Raw genomic sequence first — 21,944 nt, forward strand, 5'->3', positions numbered from 1 at the left:
TGACTATGAAGAAACATTTGCCCCTGTTGCACGATACACTTCTATCAGAACAATCCTAGCCATAGTAGCATCTAAAGGATGGAAAGTTCATCAAATGGATGTAAAAACTGCATTTTTGAATGGAACAATTGAAGAAGAAGTATATCTAGAGCAACCTGAGGGATTTGAGGTAAATAATGCTAAAACACATTTATGCAAGTTAGAGAAAGCACTGTATGGATTAAAACAAGCTCCCAGAGCATGGTACGAAACAATTGACAGTTACTTATTAGAGATAGGTTTCTCTAAAAACATTGCTGATCCAAATCTGTATTTCAAAATAATCAAAGGTGAAATGTTGATACTTATATTATATGTAGATGACTTATTAATTACAGGCGAAGATCATCTCATTGCAAAATGCAAACAGGAACTAGCTTCAGAATTTGAGATGAAGGATTTAGGTCTACTCCATTATTTCCTTGGATTAGAAGTATGGCAAAAACCAGATGGTGTTTATCTAAATCAAGGTAAATACACCATTGACATTCTGAAGAGATTTGGAATGATGAATTGTAAGCCAATGTCATCTCCTATGGAAACAAACCTACATAAACTAAAAGAAGCTATAGCAGATTCCAAATTTGCAGATCCAACATTATACAGACAGATTATTGGATCATTAATGTACCTAGTCAATACCAGACCTGATATATGTTATGCAGTAAATGCACTCAGCCAACACATGGTTGAACCCAAAGAAATACATTTGATTGCAATAAAGCATATATTGAGATATCTACAAGGTACCTTGGACTATGGACTGCATTATGAACACACTGCATTGAACCTACATGGATACTCTGATTCAGACTGGGCTGGAAGCGTGATAGACAGGAAGAGCACTTCAGGATGCTGTTTCAGCTTAGGATCAGCTATGGTATCTTGGATATGCAGAAAACAATTATCCGTAGCTCAGAGCTCCACAGAAGCTGAATATATAGCTGCATCCATGGCAGCTAAGGAAGCCGTATGGTTGAGGAAATTGATAGTAGGACTGTTTGGTGAAAGTCTGAAGCCTACTATCATTCATTGTGACAATCAGAGCTGCATTAAACTTTCAGTGAATCCAGTTTTCCATGATAGATCCAAGCACATTGACATCCCATATCACTATGTAAGAGACATGACAGAGAGAAAGGTAATAAGACTGGAATATGTCAATACAGGAGATCAGACAGCTGACATTCTTACCAAACCCCTAGCAAGAGTGAAAATTGATCACTTCAGGGGGTATCTTGGTATGGTTAAAATGTAATTGATGTCTAAAATTATGTAAACTTCTTGGTCATATATTTGAGTATATGAAGTATGTAACCTTTCCCTGTGTTCATTCCTAAAGGATGACGATTCTTTAATTAATGAACATTTGTATTTTAACATTGTAAGGTGACGATCTTATGAATGTTTGGAAGATCATATTAACTGAATATCAGTAATATGATAAGTTATAGTAGACATTATGTAAGCGGATTAATGTCAGTGCACATACTATAACAGGGATATCAAAGTGAGTATATCCTTAGTATCACAGGCTGATACTTAAAACAGGGATATCAAAGTGAGTATATCCTTAGTATCACTGGCTAATACTTAAAACAGGGATATCAAAGTGAGTATATCCTTAGAATCACGGGCTGATTCTTCACACCTAGGTGATGTAATTATCATGAGATTAGTGTGGAGCTAAATTAAGTTTTAGGTCTATACTCCTAAGACTAAGAGGGAGGGTTAAAATTAGTCTCAGTCATAACTAATCTGGTTATTAGCGCCCATAAATCCGATGTAATATACTTGCGATTTAATTGAGATATATGTAAGTTAGTATTAAACTAAAACATTAGTTTGTTAGTGTTATGTTTGGATAAGTACTTCCGCCGGTGTAGAAGGATCGTGGCTCCACACAGGGGTCACGACCCTATGTGGAACCACGTGGTTCCACATAGGATCACGACCCCCTGTGGAGGCATGATCCAATGAAGGCAAATGATATATATCCGCCTCCCATTATTGAATAAAACAATAAGCACGATACATGCGATAAAGGGGAGAATACATATAATTGCTTGGTCTTCATATCTACAGAGGCAAACTGATAAAACATAAAATTAGTTTAATATTTCTCCATATCAAACAATAACAGTATAAATTCATTGTCTCAAAATTCTAATTGTTCTGAAAGTCATCACAGTCTATTTACATTTACAGAATCAAACCCAATGGGTAATATGAGGCCATGGGTAGGACCAAAGAGGCCATCCAAAACAATACATGAGGGGTGCAAATATATTTGCCCCATTTGGGAGATCATTGATTGATGGAGGTGAAAACAATCAACACCACCAACCCATTCATGCAGCAGAGTACCATCTCAACCCATAATAGCTTTACAAATGCTAATGGAGGGGTTATAGAGGACCTCTCGACATACATTGGGAGGATGACATCAGAAGTTGAGGTGAGAGAACTCATCACTTTAGAGTTATAGAATTATAAGTAAAGTAGGTGGAAGTTCTTCTCTTTGCCGCTATAACCCAAGGAAGATTTGCCCAAGCACCAAGTAAGAAAAATTAATCTTATATCTTATAAGTTACAAATTACAATTATTAATAAAATGTTGTTTGCTTGCAAACTCTTAAATATCTTATTTGCAAGTTCTTGATTGGAAAATAGGAGTGGGACTAACCCAAATCTCCAAAAGCTTGCCCTTTGAATTTTTTCTCAGCCTTGTGGCACTTCTGGCTATGAGCACAATCAGAGTTTGTTTGATGCCATTCACAAAAAGAAGCATAATAAGTTGACTTAACAACACTTAATGACTTAGCTTTAGTGCAATACAACCTTCAACTTTACACAAGAATGGTGGAGGACAAATCAAAGCAGCTTATTAATTTGGATGACATTGATCTTTATAATGATTGGATCATGCAAAATGAGGAGCCCTCCTTGTTTACAAAGGATAAGATTGAGGATTTTGAGAGGTAGGTGTTGGTGTGTTTTTTAGTACACCTTGAGCATAGAATAAAATACTAAGTACACTATCCTCTCTTGAACTAAGAAACCTTATATGCTGAATGATGTCATAAAATAAGGAAACTCCAAGGTTTACAATGCAAAAAATAGACTTAATGCTCAGGATAGACACAGTGAATTTGATGTGATATTGCTGCAATCACAAAGGGACTTACGTTTATGAACATTGCTCGAACATGAATCTAACTTAACTTGCTTGGAAAATAAAGACAAAGAGGTAAAGGGTTTAAAGATCTAATCTAATCCTAAGAACAATGACAATAAAGGATGATGCATTGATAGACGGATTCCATAATCAATCTTTGCTTTGCCATGCGGGAACTACACAAAACTGATGCAATCTCCAAAGGATAACAATGGATTTTCATATTATGAACATTCACTAAACACCCTATACTGGCACAGTTCAAGTAAATATCCACAATCGAACTAGTGCTTAACGAGGTTCGGGCTAACTTTGCACTGTAGCTTACAATCAACAAACCACAAAAAGTATGAATTGGAATTCCATCACATATCATTACACTTCTGCATTATAATCAATGAACTTTATCCAAACTTGAGAAGTAACAAGAAACCATGCAAATTGTAGAAACAACACATAAGGATCCACCATGCTTCAATGAAAATCATGTATTAATTCCACAAGTCTTGACAACAACTTTGAGCTTCCTCATCCTACTCTACTTCTACTTTCTATTAACTACTGATCAAATATTAACCTTTACAAATGAAAGGTTTGAGCCTTATATAGAGGTCTCATTACAATTTGAAGGTTCTGATTGATTCAAGATCAACGACCGAGATTACAAGACAAAACCCTAATTAGGGTTAGTTATAACTAACTCCATTTCGACCAATAATTAAATTACAATGTTTAGGACACATGTCCTCTAAATTCTAACCAATGAGAAAATAAGATAGGTATGCTAAACAAACTTCGATGCAATGCCATGTGTCACTTGCTCCATCACTGGATGAATCTAATACAATGAACCTGGACGTGTTGACTTGTCACAACTTGAGTGGTTGACGATGAATAGGATGCCACTTTAGCTTACACCTTGTAGATCATCACAAAGAAGTGTTTGTGTTGGAGCAATATCTCTTGATACTCAACATTTCCAAGCCCGGTGTGATGATGATGGAACATATTCCCAAATTGTATCATCTTTGATTAACTCTTCTAAAACTATCTTTCCTCCTTGATCACATTTCGCTTTCCATCTTGTTTGGGAATTTTAATTCTTGCAATGCATTTCCATCCTTTAGCTCTGATACCTTGAATTACTTCCCTCCTTGGACATCTTCATGATGTTTGGAATTCCTTATAATGCTTTGCCTTTCAACCTTATGTTAGGAAATTCTTCTTGTGTTGTCTCTATCTCCCTTTCATGTTTATCATGTCATGAATTCGCCTTTCCTTAAGTATAATTCTTGAATTATGGAACATGTTGCAATGTGTATCCTGACATCTCCTTCATTGATTCTCTTTGATCTTGAAATTCCTTGATGTAATTCCTGACTTCGTGATGTGGAATCCTTTGTGTTCACTATCCTTCTCATTAACTTTCCTATCGTTATCATGTCCTAAATGTGTTTCTTCTTCTTTTGTTCGCCATCATTGTGAAGTTTCCTTGAAACATGGAATGTGTCTTTGATATCCTCATTCCAATCCATCTCCTAAGAGAAATCAGAACCTGATAAGAAACATATTTGTAAATAAAGATGATATGCAAGAAAAATTGTGAAAAGAAAATGTTAATTTTGACAAGATGCATTCTTGGTTTTGAGAAATTTGTGAAATAAGCCCATCTCTAACTCATGAGGAAATAAAATCATTCAATTTGATGAATTCCATTTGTCCTCCTTACTTTCGCTTTCCTTGTCATGATATTTGAAAAGGTAATTGCTTGATCACTAATAAAGTAAAATGAATTACATATAGGCAATTACATTACAATGTTTCTAAATGAAACAATCTAATCAAACTAAACTAAACTAATGACTAACTAATGACCATTAAATAATAATTAATTACTCTAATACCCTCCCTTAATGGTCATCCTATCAACTAAACCAAGTTGCCCCCTAAATTTTACAAACTTGTCTGAGCTCAAAGACTTGCTGCGAATGTTTGCAGTCTGGTCCACAGTTGGAACATACTGCAAGATCACAATTCCATCTTCAGCAAGTTGATGAATGAAATGACAATAAAGCTCAACATGTTTAGTTTGCTTGTGGAAGACTCGATTCTTGACAAGTTTAAGCACCCCTTGATTGTCACAGTACAAGGGTGAAGGCCTTGCTTGAGACGTTTTCATGTCAGAAAGCATCCTTCGAAGACAAAATGCCTCACATGCTACCTTAACAGTTCTTCGATACTCTGCTTTTGTCGAGGAAAGAGCTACTGCCTACTACTTCTTAATGGTCCATGTGACTGGACCCGTGCCAAGACTGGAGACATACCCAAAAGTAGACTTCCTGTCATCAATAGAACTTGCCTAATCTGAGTCTATAAAACCAATCAGCCAAGGATATTTGCTTCTGTTATACAAAATGCCAAAGTCAAGTGTCTCTTTCGAATATCTCAATACACGCTTTGCTACAACCCAATGTTTTTCTTTTGGGGCTATCATGAAACGAGAGATGTAGCTCATAGCATAAGTAAGATTAGGTCTAGTGACCCTAAGGTAGATAAGGCTGCCACCTAGTTGGTTGAATGCTAACTCATTCACCACAAGTGAATCTGACTTGGCTGATAGTTTCAACCCTTTCTCCATAGGTGTAGATGAAGGTTTGCAATCTTGCATTCTGAACTTGTCCAGCAACTCCTAGCATACTTCAACTGAGAGATGAAAATGCTGCCACCTATCTGCCAAACTTCTACACTGTGACAATAATGCAGAAGTCCCAAATTTGTCATATCAAATGCCTGACACAAGTTCTATTTGATTTGTTCAAGCAAGTGTTCTCCACTACGAATAATGATGATATCATCAACATAGATGACAAGAAAAATGGTGTCATTACACGCTTGACATACAAATTGGGATCCGAAGGAGTTCTCTGAAAGTCCCATTCAACCAAGTATTGATCAATTTTAATGTACCATGCCCTGGGGGATTGTTTTAGGCCATAAAGAGCCTTCACCAATCTGCATACCTAGTGCTCTTTGCCTAGAACCCTAAAACATTGAGGTTAAGTCATGCAGACCTCTTCCTCCAAATCACAATTGAGGAAGGTACTCTTTACGTCCATTTGATGGACTCTCTAGCCAAACTAAACTGCTATGGCTAAAACTAGTTGGTTGGTGCTCATCTTTGTTGTGGGAGAAAAGGTTTCTTCATAGTCAACTCCTTTCTGTGAAAAGCCTTTAGCCACCAACCGAGCTTTGTATTTATCAATTGTACCATCAGATTCGTACATCACTTTATAGACCCATTTGTAGCCAATGGGTTTCTTCCCAGGTGGAAGATCTGAAAGAACCCAAGTGTTATTCTTCTGAAGACTATGATGTTCAGCTTCCATAGCCTTTTCCCATTCAGGTATTCCTTTTGCCTTTGAACAAGTCCAGGGCTCATAAACACTTTGAATGTTCGCCATAAGAGCAAAATTGACTGTGTTATTCTTCTTGCTCTTGGCTCTAGAAAATCTACCCTCAACAATCTCATCATCTCTAACATCACCGATAAGCTTTTCCCATCACTTAGGACAAAGAGCAAAACAATCTACTTCCAAATCAGGTGTTGCAACATGACTTGGGCTGCCTGGAATAAAATCATCTAGATGCTGATCTAGGTTTTCCTAAGGGAACTCTAGTGGTGCAATATCATGCCTAGGTGATTCCACAACTGCAAGTTCAAAATCATCAAAATCCCTCACTTCAGGTGAAGCTAATGGAAGCCTAACACCTATATCTATTTTCTACAAAGGCTGATCTTCAAGACGTTGGATGGGAGAAGTGAACTGAAAAGGCCCACTATCTTCATCAAAAACCACATGTCTATTGAATGCGAGATAGTCAATGTCCACATCAATCAGCCAATAGGCCTTATCATTGTTACTGTAGCCTGTAAGCATCAACTTCTGACTCTTGGAATCCAACTTTGTTTTGTTTGCATCAAGAATCAAAGTATATGCAATCGAACCAAAAACCCTAAAGTGGCTGATTTTTGGTTTCCTCCCAAACCAAGCTTCAAGAGTCATCTGCTTAATGGCCTATGTGGGAGACCAATTCAAAAGCTATACTGCAGTGTAGACTGCTCCAGCCCAAAATTTCTTAGGCACATTCTTGTTTTCAATCATACATTGAGCCATCTCTATTATGGTTCGATTCCTCCACTCAACAACACCATTTTGCTAAGGGGTATAGGGTGTGCTGAATCGACAATTGATATTGGGTTGAGCATAGAAGTTTGTGAATTCAGTGGAACAGAATTTACCCCCATTATCTAACCTAAGAGTTACAATCTGATGACCGGACTCGTATTCAACCAATGCCTTAAACTTCTGAAATTCATTAAAGAAATCTGATTTTGCTTTTAAAAATAACACCCACGTTTTTCTACTAAAATCATCTATAAACAAAAGAAAATACCTAGCACTAGTGACCGATGTTGTATTCATTGGTCCACAAACATCTGCACGAACCAGCTATAATACCTTGGATGCTCTCCAAGCATGTCCATCTAAGAACGGAGTTCGATGTTACTTCCCTGCTTGGCAATCTCCGCACACACCATGTGTCTTCTACTGAATCTCAGGTAAGCCTTCTACCAAATTCTCTCGATCCAACTGAGAGAGATATGATATGTTGAGGTGCCCATACCATTGATGCCAAAGAGTGCTTATGGAAGCACTCTTTGCAGCCATTACAACCTCATGAGACTCACCAATATCAACCAACCTGTACAATCCATGATCCTCAAGGCCAAAAGCAATTGTCTTCTTGGACTCCTTATCAATAGTGTGGCACTTGTGTGCATTAAAGACAACATCCATCTTCAAACAGTGTCACATCATCTAACTAAAAGGAAGCAGATTTAGCTCCATGCTCAAAACATAGTCTATGTTGAGGAATATGAGATTCCTCCCAACAAATGTCAGTTGTATGTTGCCCTTGCTGACAATTGTATACTCTTCAGTTCCTCCAAAGATTACTGAATAAGAGATAGTCGTGTACTCTGTGAACCAATCTCTTATATGCATGAAATGCCAAGAAGCTTTACAATCAATGTACCAGGCAAAGGACTTAACCTGGTTTGCTGGTCTTTTGGCCATAAAAGCATAAAAGCAGGCTCATTCTGTTCAATGTGCTCTGCAACATGGGCCTTCTGCTGGGACCCTCCCTAGTTGGATTGCTCATCAGCCATCCGTTTATGGCACTGCTTCATGTGGCCAAGCTTTCCACAGTAGTGACATGTGAAAACCTTCTTGGAGCTTCTCTCGGGTTTGCTCTATCCTTTTAGCGGAAAGGACTTACCTTTGCCCTTGCCTTTCTCCTTGGCTTTGGCAATGAAGGCTTATTCTACAGAGATGATGCGTTGTTGGCCCCAAACTGTTGTTTCCATCTTTCTTATTGTAGAAGTTTGTTGCACAATTCAGGAAACTTGAGGTCAACATTAGTGGATGTAATGTTGAGCATCTCAATGAAGTGTCCATACGAGCATGGTAAATGTTTCAGAGTGATCACCACCATGTCTTGTTCCTCCATCTTGCGACCAATAGCTTCCAACTTATCGCATATATACTTGATCTTCATAAGATGCTCCTACAAAGACATCTTATCGTCCATCATTATTGAAAATAGCATGTTCTTCAGAAAAAATGCTCAGCTCTTGTCTGACGTCTCATGGAGATCTTTCAGAAGCATCCAAATCTTTGCAACTAACTTGCCAAAACGTGTGGAAGCATGTCGACGGTGACTAACAATTTGATGAGCATAACTGCTTCCTGATTGCGCTCATCGAACTTGTCCTAGTCTTTTTCCTGCCGCCAAGGAATGAGCATACTTACCCAGAACAATTTGGTCTAGACACCGGTATTCAAATATTGTGAGCATGCGCTATTTCCACATGTTGTATTTTTTGTCATTGAAGCACTCATTATTTTCCAACATGATGTTGTTCAAAGATACCATCCTCCCGCTTTCCGATGCACAAAAAATGAGGTAAAACTGTAGCAGCAACGAACAGCTGATTTTTGTGCTCAAATAAATAAGTCAAAACCCTAGCACAAACTTCAAGGCACAGATCCTGAGGTGCTCATCAAAAAAAAACCTTAATTTTTTTTCAAAAATAATAATATGAAACCCTAGGCACTGGTAAGATTAAAGTTGAATCTATGATCAAAAGCAAGTAAACGCAAAGAATCGAAACCCCATAAACAAATTTGTTTGAAACCCTAGACAGAGGAAAATGCAGCCAGCTACGATTTTGCTCAAACCCGTCACAATATGGCACAGACCCAAAATTGTTGCACGGGAATAAACAAGGCTGTCGTCGCGGACTGATGCAGAAACACATGATTTCACAAAAGAAACCCTCACACAGATTTGCAAGCGTCACTGCACGGAAAAGAAGAACCAATCGCAGAAAAAAAAAAAAAACCTTGTCGCGGAAAAAAAACAGAGAGAAAAAACACGTTTTAAACACAAACCCTCACAGAAATGAACAACCATCACGATCAGAAATGTGAAGAACCGATCGCAATTCTTCAGCAAACCCAAAAAAAAAAGCACATGGCTCAAAAACCCTCGCAAGCAGAAGAAGATGAAGGTCGTCCCACAAATTGAAAAACCCCTGCAGGAAAAAACGATGCGTTTTTACCAAACCCAATGAAATTTTCAGAACACAAAACGCCATTTTCAAACACAATTTTTGTTGGCATTTGTTGTCATTGATGTCAAATAGGACATAAGAGATGAGATGCTGAAATGGATTGCAGATGAGATAAGAAGAAGAGAAAATGTGTTAAGTTCATTGTGACATACAGAGGTGACAATGTGTGCTAGGTCAATTGCATATGCACAAAAGAGTGCTTGCAAATATGAAAAAGAGTTGGATTTCATGTGTTTCAAGGCTGGAATCATGTTCTACATCGGTCTCATAATGTGTTGGACCAATCAAGTTTGATCTATATTTTTTGCAGATTAAAAAAAGTAAAAAATCCATAAGGTTGCAGTTTTTCGGTGGGACAGTGTTTTTGTCTCATCGACATGCATCTATGTCGATGAGACATGGCTTATCGGCAAGATAGTTTTTGCCTTTCATCGGCCCTTGTATGTTATGCTGACATGTTCCCCGTTTCGTTGTGACAGACTTCATGTCTTGTGTCGTGTGATCGCGTCTGACTGAAAAAAATTGAAGTCATTTTGTTCTCAGTTCTAACTTCTAGCCGATCTGCGATCTCCAAGCCCACTTTGTCTAAGTGTCTGCAAATGTCCAGGTGGCATATGCTCGTTTGTTTACTTAGGCCGAGTTGGTTTCGTGTGGCCCCTTTCTCCTTTATGCTTCGTGATTCCATATGGTAGGCGCAGATTGGCTTCTCCCATTGTGTGGGCCCCGCTATGGTGGGCCGACAGAAATGCCTTTTCGGCAAGACTTGCTTTTTTCGTTGGGTCGTAGGTCAAATGTTTTGGTTGACCCAACTGTTTGCGATTCAGCGAAGACGTTTACCACGAGGAGTTTTCACAGTTTTGCCCATCAGACTTGTGGTTGACCAAGGTTCTTTGCAAAATAGCAAAAAATGAAAGAGACCGCACAGTGAAATGAAATGTAACCGCAGGGATAGGAAATGTGATCGTGCGGCTAGAGATAAGCGTTTTGATGTGACACCAACGTTGTCACATCGATAAAGGTTAACCGAAGGGGCATTTCGGTATTTCGCCAGTCAAACCTCCCTGTTGACCCAACACCTTGCGAAATGGCGAAAAGGATATGTTGACCGTGCGGGAGAAAAGAAAAAGGGATATCGCTATTTTGCGAGATGACCTCCAAGGCAAACCATGTGATTTGCGATATAGCGATAGAGAAAAATATGACTGCAGTGCGATTTCGCAGTTTCGTGGGCTAACCACCTACAAAGTGGCGAAACAAGATATGTGACTACAGGAGGTGAAGCTAGTGGTTTCGTTGCTTCGCGAAAAGACCACCAAGCAAGAGGAAGCCATTTGCGAAGTGGCAAAATAGGAAATGTTACCGCGCGGTGAGAAGAATAAGGTGATTTCGCTATTTCGCAGGGTCACTGTATGAAAGATATAACCGCCAGCGATACAGCGAAAAAGTCTTTTGGCTTCGCAGTTTCACAAAATTGATCAAACAAACCGTCATTGGTTTAGCGAAACTGTGAGAGAGTTTGTGACTTCGCGGTGTCTTAGCGATAAAACCTAACAGCTGTTTTTGACCGAATGGAAGGATTTTAATGCCACAATTGGATGCCAATAGATGAACGGTCCACGTGGGCAGTTGACCGATGAAGACCAGATGACATGGACAGTGATTTTGAAGACGTGGAGCATGCAAAACAAAGGAAAGCCAATCAGATTGAAAGAAGACATTACTTGCAGAGTTGGGGCACATAAATGAAGTAGTTTTCCATCCAATCAAAGCAGATCGAGAAAAAATGATGTTGCATTTAATGGTGACCCAGTTGCAATCTGTTGTGAAGCTCGATAAATCATACCAGATCTCAGATTACTAAATATAGTAATCTAAATTCAGAGGTACAATCAGAATTCAGGAGAACATCAAGAGGATGCATTTATGATGGACGACTATTTATCTGAATGGAATGTACAGAGGATCCAATCAGCCTGCAGATATGATTTCTCAGAAGCTCGAGAAGATTTAAAAATTTGATTTCATTCTTGGAGGGAAATGCACAGTGTACAAAGATGACCAAAAGAGTGTAGTCTTGACGTGATTGAGGTAGTTGAGCCAAGTGGGGAGAGAGATAGTGAGGTGTAATTCTGCACTGGAGAACATTGTGTGTGAGAAAAGAAAAAAAAAAGTGCCAGAGAAAGATTGAGGACAGAATACAAAGGTGTGTATGTCAAAAGGGGAATGCAGAATAGAGAGGTGTGATTGCAGAGAAGAAAGATAGCAGAAAAGAGAGGAGAGTGTGTGCTTGAAAAAGTGAGAGTGCAGATAAGAAAGAATATGGGACAGAGTTGTATAAGAGAGGGATGCATGTAGAGAGAAGAAGAGAAGTCATCAAAAAGATAAAAGAAGACATTGAGCAAAGGATAGAAATGAGTTGCAGAGATCAGAAAGCGGGAGAAAAGCATTGAAGGATCAGCATAGGAGAGCAGCAATGTATGTATGTCCATTAGAGTTTAAGGTGTTACAAAATACATTTGTAACAAGGCTTTTCATTGTATTAAGCAATCTTATTGTATCATTGTAAATCTCTGAGTGGGTGCTCGGAGTAGGGGTAGGTGCTCCTTTGAGTAGGTGCTCATAAAATCAGGGGTTGGTGCCCATAAACTATAGGGGTTCGTGCTCCTTGGGTTGGTGCCCTAAAAGATATTGTAATCAGTTTTCCATTGTGAGGTTGGATTGGAGCAGTAGACTCAAGCAACATTTCTCACTGCAGTTTTTCCCCACCGTGGGTTTTCCTCGTATACCTTTGTGTTATGTGGTCTGCCTCTTGTGTGAATGTGCTTTAATCTATTTGCTTATTAGTGTTGGAACAATTTGATTGAAAGTTTTAAATTTTTAATTATCACTGACTCACACCCCCCCTCTCAGTGACCTATTGTGTTCCTTCAATTTCACTATCTAGAAACCCTTGATTTCGAAAGCAGTGAAAAAAAAACTTTTGATTTTAATAAAAAACAAGAAAAGAACTTCTAAAATTATTTTCAGGCTAAATATGAATTTTTTAGTTGTAAAAAAATTCGATAAAATTTAAAATGGCTCTAATACCATGAAATGGTAATTGCTTGATCATTAATGAAGTAAAATGAATTACATATAGGCAATTACATTACAATGTTTCTAAATGAAACAATCGTGAACAAAAAACTGAAATAGACACTATCTAATTAGATTAAACTAAACTAACGACTAACTAATGGCAATCAAATAATAATTAATTACTCTAATAATTTTGCCCTTATGAACTTGCTTGAATTCACATTTCTTGAGTGGAGTTTGCACAGATCTACACTTTAAATTCACTCCCATCCTAGATCTGCACCTTTCTGCTGCCAAAATGATGAAGACTACTTCCAAAATATATGTCAAATGATCACCTAGAAACTCACTCCAGGTCTGCTATAAATTTGGCTTCAGGTTTGCTACAACTCGCCTCAATAATGCTCTCAATTCGGCCTTGGAGATTGCTCAATCTTGTCTTGAATCCAAGTTTGCAATAATTTGGTCTCCTCTTCCTTTTGTAATTTCGAATTTGAATGTGAGAGTGTTTGAATGATTGAATTACACCTTGTTTATATATGGCTCCAAGGTAGGGTTGCATCTTTTCACTTATAGGGCTGACTTTGCACTTTATTTGCATTTTGAATTCATGTTTTTTCCTTTGCCTTGCGAAATTATCGTAAGTGCAAAAATCCAACTCCTAGAAGGATTAATCCAAGAATTTGGGCAAGTTTTGATCATCGATTAAGGAATTCCTTGAAATTTTTTTGAAGGTTACTTTATTGTTTTCCAAGCCATGTCAGCTTTGAATTCCATCTCTTTCACATAATATGGAGGGCTATATATACAAGATGAGTGCTCACACATTTCAAACGAATTTCATAACTCAAGCCTGCTCTTCCTAGCGGAAATCCGACCCAATCCAAGATTTTAAAGCAGAATTAGGGCCTAGAGAAGGAATCTTGATCGGAAATCAAGCAGTGACAAGGATTAGAGAGCAGATTTTAACATTGTGCAAGGACAAAATGGTGGAAATTCCCCAAGTCCATGTAATAAAGTGCAGAAATAAGACATTAATCCGGATTCTTGAGTGGAAATTCAACCCCAAGAAGAATTAATGAAAGGAAATTCTTTGTGGAAAATCGACCTCAATAAGGACAATTTGAATGATCAAAAATCCCAATTTTGAGGTGATTTTCAGGATTAGAACTTCATCTAATCATAGGAAATTCAACTTGCATAGGGATAATTGATGATAAAAAATTCCAATTTTATGCCAAAAGTGAGGATAAATTGAGTGGGAAATTCACCTTTCATCCGGACTTTTGTTTGCATTTTGATCAAGATTCCCAAAAAATAAGGAATATTAGGGCGGAAATCCACATCTCATCCGGTTTTTACATTCATTTTAATTTGGATTTCATGGATTTTTGAAGGAAAATCAATCCTTATAGGGATAACTTGATTCAAAAATTCTCAATTTTATGCCCAAAATAGGGATAAAATCCCAACAGAAATTCCTCTTACATCTGGATTCTACACTTCTTGGTCGGAAATTCATAGCTCATGCAGATAAAAACAAGGATAAAAATGTGAATTTTCATGCTCATAGCTTGTTTTGAAGGGAAAATCGATCTTCATAGGAACTTTTGAAGAAAAATCCAAGAATTTCAAGAATTTGGTCAAAAATAAGGATTTTTTTTCTTGAATGGATTTTCAATTGGAAATAAGAAAATTAATCTCAATGAAGATAGAAATTTGGCTTCCACGTGGAATTATAAAACAAATCCAATAATTTAAGAAATCATTGATCAAAATCTAGATTTTTAAGGACAATTTTGATAAGTCATTGATAACTTGTCCAAAAATAAGGATTCTATAAAATTTCAAAGATTTGGAAATCAAATTAAATCTTCAATGAGGATTAGAGAGTAAATTAGGAAGATTATTCCAAGTTTAAGAACAAATCAAGAATTATTCAAGGATTTGAAATAAAATCACCAAAAATTGAATCCATGAAATCTCCGAAATAATCTTCCATCTCACAAAAGTTTTGCATTCTACATAGTCAAAATCCACAAATCCAATCATAATTCCACCTTCAAATGATAAACACCCGGATCAACTTCGCTCGAGGATTAGAATTCCTTATTTCACATCAAGATTGGGGAAAATCAATATCCATCTAGACTTTGACAAAATTTGCATCATAGAACAAGGACAAATCCGCATTTGATTCTTCAACCTAGGATTGAAATTCCTTAAACTTGGACGAGGACTTTCATACAACTCTTCTTATTTCCATCCTATCAAGTTCAGAAAATCCGACCTTGACAAGGAATTTTCCTTGTCAAAACAAAACTTTTCATCCTTCTTCAACATTAAACAATCTCAAAATCCCAAATCCGCTTGACAACTTCGCAACATTTTTTGCACTTTGACAATTGTGACAACATTTTGCAATATTGACAACATCGACAACTTTTCTCACTCTATGAGAGCATTCTGCACTCCCTTCAATCTTGCCCTCAAAACTCAGTCTTAACACTTACTCATGAATTCTGGAATAGAATTTGACTTCCTGACCTTACCACACCTTCAAGGACAAACCTTGCATCCTAACTCATTTTCAAAGACGGATCAACACTGCCTCCGGACTGACAAGACAAAAACCCCTCTCACAAGCAAAGGCTAAAGAACTAAAAGCTACTGCCAAGCTAAGACAACCTAAGCTAGAACACCAAGCCGGAATGCGAAAAAGTGGGGGTCCCCATTTCCAATGGGGCCTATATGTTTGCAACATAACAGTAGGTATGTAGGATGTAGCTACAATAGAAGTAGGAGAGATTGGATTGTCATTGGATGACATTGATGTGGCATAGGAATCATTGCCATCTAGTAGCAAGGTGGATCCACAAGCACAGCCTTCTAGGCCAAGTGAGTTGCCATAGAGCATGAGATCTATACCCTCTACTCCTCAATTTTTCATTAGAATGCAGAAGTGTAAATCATAAATTCTTGTAACCTGTTACTTGCCTAAATATGCAATTTGTGATGATGATTTTCGAAGACAATCCTCATAAATCCATAATAATTATCAACTAGCTTTGTATCTACATGATGATGTAATTTTGTACTCTATATATATTCAGATTTAATAGAAAACATGACCCCATGGTTTCATAGACTAATTTGATACATTATTTAACTAAAGTTTGCATAGAACTTGAACTTTTAAAGAAATTTATGTACTTTTTTAAGGTGTCGAGTTTTGCTAAGTTTTTGCCTCGTCAGAAATTTTGATCTACATAATCTGAGTCAAATCCAAGTTTGTGAACTATCCTGATAATAGAAACTCAAGACAATCAGTATGCTCTATTTCTTCTAAATTATCTTGGTAGCATTAAGATACAATTTTTTACCATCTTTAGATTCTCTCTGAAAATTTATAAACCACACAATGCATGCTCTATATCGTGTATTTAAAGAACAAATAAGCAAATATTCACAAACTTTAAGAAAGCAAAAGAAAATTTTGCATTTCAAACAAACACCAAGTAAAATAATTCTGTAATCCACATTCCAGCATGACAGCAATACAAGAAATCTCTCACAAAATAATATTCTGCCAGCTAACGGTGCCAATTACCTTACGATTGGTACCCTTCACCACAATAAACGTCTGACCAAGATTATCAATACTTTCTAGAGAGATTAACACTTTCCCATTATCAATTGTTGTTGATTCACGTTTGAAGCTCGCAACAACTTGGTAACCTAATGCCAATAGTCCTCCAAGGGTTGTCTTGCCAACCTGACATAAAATTAAAAAACAATAACCAACATTTATCATCAGAGTTCTCTTAATTGTATCATATACAAAAAACACAACATACGAGTCCAGGAGACAAAAGAAATTTGAATATATAAACCATAAAAGAATTCAAAACAACCATTGCTTCATAAGCATAGATGAAAAATCTGCAAAAAATCGTTTAACTCCTGATTTATCAGGAGTCATTTATTGCTCTGATTTAATCTGCAAAAAACTCTTTGACGATTTTTTGAAAAAATTGGGGCGATTTATTGGATAAAATCGAAAAAATCAGGAGAAAAAATCAAATAACTCTGCGTATGAGATGAGCTGAAAATCGATTTATTCGTTCATCAATGTGTATGAGATGAGCTGAAAAAATTGACAGGCTTTGTGTGCACATGCCAATGCCAGCTATTCAACAAAGTATTTATTTTATCGAAGATGTCAAGTAGAGGAGAACTTTAATTCTACAGAAAGGAGATTCAAGGAATGCAAATCCTCTATAATATGTATTGAACTCAAATTCATTTAGAGGTTGCACTTATTTTTTGGTATATTATATGTATTTAACTCAAACTTTGATTAATATATGATGGAAATCAGTAACATGTTCTACAAATTCAGTGTATATGTGTGTTTTTCAAGAATATTTTAAGAATTATATATTTTCAAATGTTCGATAAATTTGCCGATTTTTTGTTGAGTCTTGAGTTTTCAAAAATTTTGGGCCAAAAGAGTTAGCAGAGTAAGAGTTTTTCATCTTCGCTTCATAGTACCAAATAATTTGTGCAACCTGAAACTATTAAGTATATAATGGAACATCTATTGCATCATACTATCAAATGCAGTTGGGAATAATGATATCAACCGAGTAAGCTAAGACAAATTTTACTTAAATTTTAACTATTATCCCGAATAAGAGTCAAAAAACAAATACGAAGAAGTTAGTAGCTTTTTGAATATGTTACTAGCTTTTTGCAACCAATTTTGAATACAAGAATGATACATAAACAAGGGTATAGTAATGCAACTGCCAGCAAAAGCAAATCTACAAAGAAAATCCATATGCAAAAAGGAAAAAATAAAATTCTTGTCTAAGACTCAACTATCACCACACGTATGGCGGGAAAAAACAAACAATGAGAAAGGTTTGAAATTGAAATGCAAACAAGAGAAACAAACTTGGATAGTTAACCCACACCCATCCAAATAGCCTTTGGACACATTTTTGCAAGAACCAAATAAGTAAATACATATGCATTATAAAATACAAAAAAATATGACAAATATAAAAGTACCTCATGATACGCAACATAACTAGTTATTGAGAACCATAAAAATAAGAACTGCTTGCTTAAGGGAATGAATATAAACCATGACAACAAGAGCAGTCATAGTTTTCACATGTTCTTCTCAGATACTTGAATATTGATTCTCACCTCAAACTCAACTTTTGGTCTTATAATGAAATTCTTGTCAACAATCCGTTGGTCACCCAAAGAGAGGTAGTATTTGATTCCACACTGCCGTACTTTAATCCAATCACTTATCTTAGCTGTCTCATCAGCAAAAGGTGGCCGGAGGTACATTTCAATAGAACTGAAGCAAAACTTAAATCATTTGTCAAAAAACAAAATATGTAGAATCAACACAAAGATTGATAGTTACCAAATACAATGATCAATCAGAAGATTGTTTATACTAGTCGGAAAGATAATTGAATGTTAAATACATTGCATTCTTGAAGAAATACAGTTTGAAGCACTTACTATTCAATTTGAGCATCATTTGATTCAAAAAGAGATCCATCCAGCATTTGTGGATACTACAATAAAAATTAGATAAGTCAGTTTTTTCTTTTACTTTGGGAAAAAATGATTAAATTATATATCTGGCAAGATATCATAAAATTACAAAACCCAGGTTCTAGCTCTTGACAACATAGAGGTAGAAGACTCAAAGAGGAAAAAGCATGATCATTCTGCAAAACTTGACATACTATGTGTATAATTCGGCCTATGAAATGCATCTGAATGCCTGCCAGCTAATTGTCATGACTCATGAGATCAAAGATAAAACTGTATAAGGCTCATTTACAGACATCCATCTAGAACATAAGATATAAAAACTAAATAGACTGTTTAAAGTACTTAATCTGTCTAAATATATTTCATGACAATACTTGCCACTGATAATTAAAGCATAAAGTAAAATAGCCTTGTCACTGAATATTTGGTGTTTCAAAAAAAATACTTACGGAAAAAGAATATTATAGAGCAACATTCCCAGGTGGCAACATAACTCCATCAATTCTTTGTTCTCCTAAGTCCACCCATGCCCTCATTAACCATGAATTGTCCCATACATCCTTTTGCAACAAAATCTCAGCAATGGCCCTTGTGTTATTCGTACAGGTCTCTTTCTTGAAATTGTTTTGCTTGATTATAAAGAGGCTTCGTAAAACATCTCTCCAACATAAGAGTTAGAGAAACCATTCTCAGCAATCTGTTAGTCAGGCTTTTAATGTGTAGGCCTCCATAATCCTCCCTCGTTGTCAAGCATAATGGTTATCATATTCAGTTGATATTGTTAGGAGTGATAAGTTGTGTGTTCTGAGTCACAACCATCAAGTAGTTACGTGTGGCTATTGTCACATGTACATCCACTTTTTACCCTACTGTGTTATTTATTTTGTTTAATTTATGATCAGAAAAAAAACAACTTCATTATAGATAAAAGATAATAAATAAGTTATAATAAATGCTTTGTCTATATGACCTTGATTATGTTACTAATGTTGATAAGAGTCATGTTGAATAGAGCGGATATAAATCATGATCAAGCCACTAGATAGGAAGGCAGAGGTGGAATCATGGATATAGTGCACTGTTGGAGAGGGTATCTAACTCGCTCACACACACACCCTCCCAACACATGGATTTGATGTGTTTGGTGATGCATGACATGACTTATCAGTGTTTAAACTTTAAAACTTAACAAATATTCCTTTTCTAAGTCTTTCCATTTTGAATTTTTATGACCCTTAAATTGAATTTATGGTATTTTTGGAAGATTAAGTTTTTTACTTGAGCTTCATCTCCTTGACTAAAGGTGTTTGTCTCCATGACTTGGTATTTAAGAATCAGGTTGCATGTGCCTTGAAATTTTGATTATCTAAACTAGAGGAACTTGTCTTTTGATTAGGGCTGAACCAGATTTGATTGAATTGTTTAATAAGCCAAACACATGATAAAATTCACAAAATTAGAGAGGTATCATGCTTGCATGACCATGAATTTGGATAGAGAGAAACTATCCCCCTTGAATTATGGATTTTTTTTTTCAAACATAAGAATGTTAGTTTTCATTTGGTTGGTTGCATTGCATCCCTCAATTGGTTTGGAGCTTGGAAAACAAATAGTTTGCTAGTTCTTTGCTATTGTATCTGATGTAAATTCCAGTCCCTTTGACCTATTATTAGTCATTGGTGGATAGTAATATAATTTATTTCTTTCTTTCAGATGTGGATTGCACTGCCCTCACTAAGTTGTAATGTGATGTTTTTCTTTGGCCATTGAGATGAATGACTTGGCCCACAGAAGAAACATTTTTGACAGACCTTTGAATAAAACCACCTTTCAAAGTTACCATATCCATTACTCAATATGTTAATCCTTTCCATGTTTCCTTTTTCTAGCTGAGTTCTTGGTCAATGTCAATGTCTTGTGTGGGACATAAATATATGTTGAAACTGGCAACGTTATGGTCTAAAATGTGAGATATAAAATCTGGCCTAAGAAAGGGATAAAAATTGCTTCATAAAATGTCTCACCTTCTAAAGGACCAAATTGTTATTAAAAAACTTGCGACTTTAAGAGCCATTAACATGAGAGGATGATATAAATATTGTCATCATTTGTCAAAAGTATAGATACAGCATTTATGAATCTCTATGGATTATTAAACGGAGATATTCAATTGTATATCTGAGACTCTTGTTTGAGTGTTTGCATCTACTTGAGACTGCTCTAGGACAATTCATAGCTAAGTGTTTGTCAAAAAGTCTTAACGAAGGCTATATTATTTTATAATACACTGCTTCAAGGTTCATAAGCATCTTTAAGCGTTGTTGTGTCTTATGCCTTCTGTTGGGACAGACACAAAGGTTTCATGGAAGTCTACAAGTTAAAAAAAAAAATTAAAATTTAAAGAAAATATATGATTTTCTATACCCTATTTAATTCATAATGGTACAATATCAAACTGGGAAGAGAAAATACACAGGTTGTAGGGCACTCCTCTCTCACTCCTCAACTGATACTATTCTTCTTGAAATTGTCTTTGTTATGGTACTTGGCAAAAGCCTTGGATGATCATAATTGCAATAAGCATGAATAGGAAGCATAGTTTGTTCCAAAACATTCTGTCTAATAGCTAGCATCTGCCATTCTATACTCTTTAACCACAAGTGGCACAAATTTTCATTGGCATTTTGAAACACTTGTCCAGCAACAAGTACATCATTACTTGTTTCAACCATTTCTTTGAGGTTTTTATCGACTTTAATCCAAATAAATTTCTCCTTTCTAGCGATATTTATTTTTTCTTTGACTTCCTTTTTTCCAGCATCACTATCATCATACATCTTTTTTTCTTCTTCAATGAATTTTAGCCCATTGGCTATTATTTCTTTGACCCAGTTTTCAGTTATGTTACTATAAGACTGATACATGCATATCTTTCAATAATCTCTTTATTGCTTTCAGAATTAGGGTTGTGTTGTGACGTCTCCACACATTGCCCCATTGCAAATGGGGACCCCCACTTTTCGCTTTTTAGAGTAGAAGTTTTTCCTAATTTCCTAGTGTTTGCCTTTGCCGATGAGAGGGTTTTTGAATTTTGAATAGGATCATGTGTTTAAAATGTCAAAATGTTAGAGTGATACTGAGTTTTGCCTAAGTCTAGGGGTTGTCTTAGGGTTTTGATTTATTCTTGCTAAGTGTTGCCTTGACATTTGAGCGTTAGCGTGTTTTGAACGTCCACATCGGTGATTTTTAGGTGCTAAGGTGTTTTAGGACCTTTTGGAGTTGTTTTCTCGCTCCTAGGAAGTTATTCAAGTTGTTTATGCACTTTATCCCGATAGGTTTCCTTGTGGTTTGCTTAAATTTTTGGTA

At 36.3% G+C, this 21,944-nt stretch overlaps 1 protein-coding gene across 6 annotated transcripts in view; it reads right to left on the reverse strand.

Annotated features, from left to right (window-relative positions):
• LOC131039366 (uncharacterized) overlaps nt 1–21,944 on the reverse strand; it is a 336,970-nt gene that overhangs the window by 227,246 nt on the left and 87,780 nt on the right. For all 6 annotated transcript variants that reach the window (XM_057972093.2, XM_057972095.2, XM_057972092.2 and 3 more), the window contains exons 8-10: nt 18,540–18,595; nt 18,210–18,369; nt 16,603–16,767 (exon numbers count right to left, since the gene is read on the reverse strand). In XM_057972093.2, the coding sequence (XP_057828076.1) occupies nt 16,603–16,767; nt 18,210–18,369; nt 18,540–18,595 (381 nt within the window). The remainder of the gene's footprint in view (nt 1–16,602; nt 16,768–18,209; nt 18,370–18,539; nt 18,596–21,944) is intronic.

This window comes from Cryptomeria japonica, chromosome 10 (genome assembly GCF_030272615.1).
Source record: "Cryptomeria japonica chromosome 10, Sugi_1.0, whole genome shotgun sequence".
NCBI lineage: Eukaryota > Viridiplantae > Streptophyta > Pinopsida > Cupressales > Cupressaceae > Cryptomeria > Cryptomeria japonica.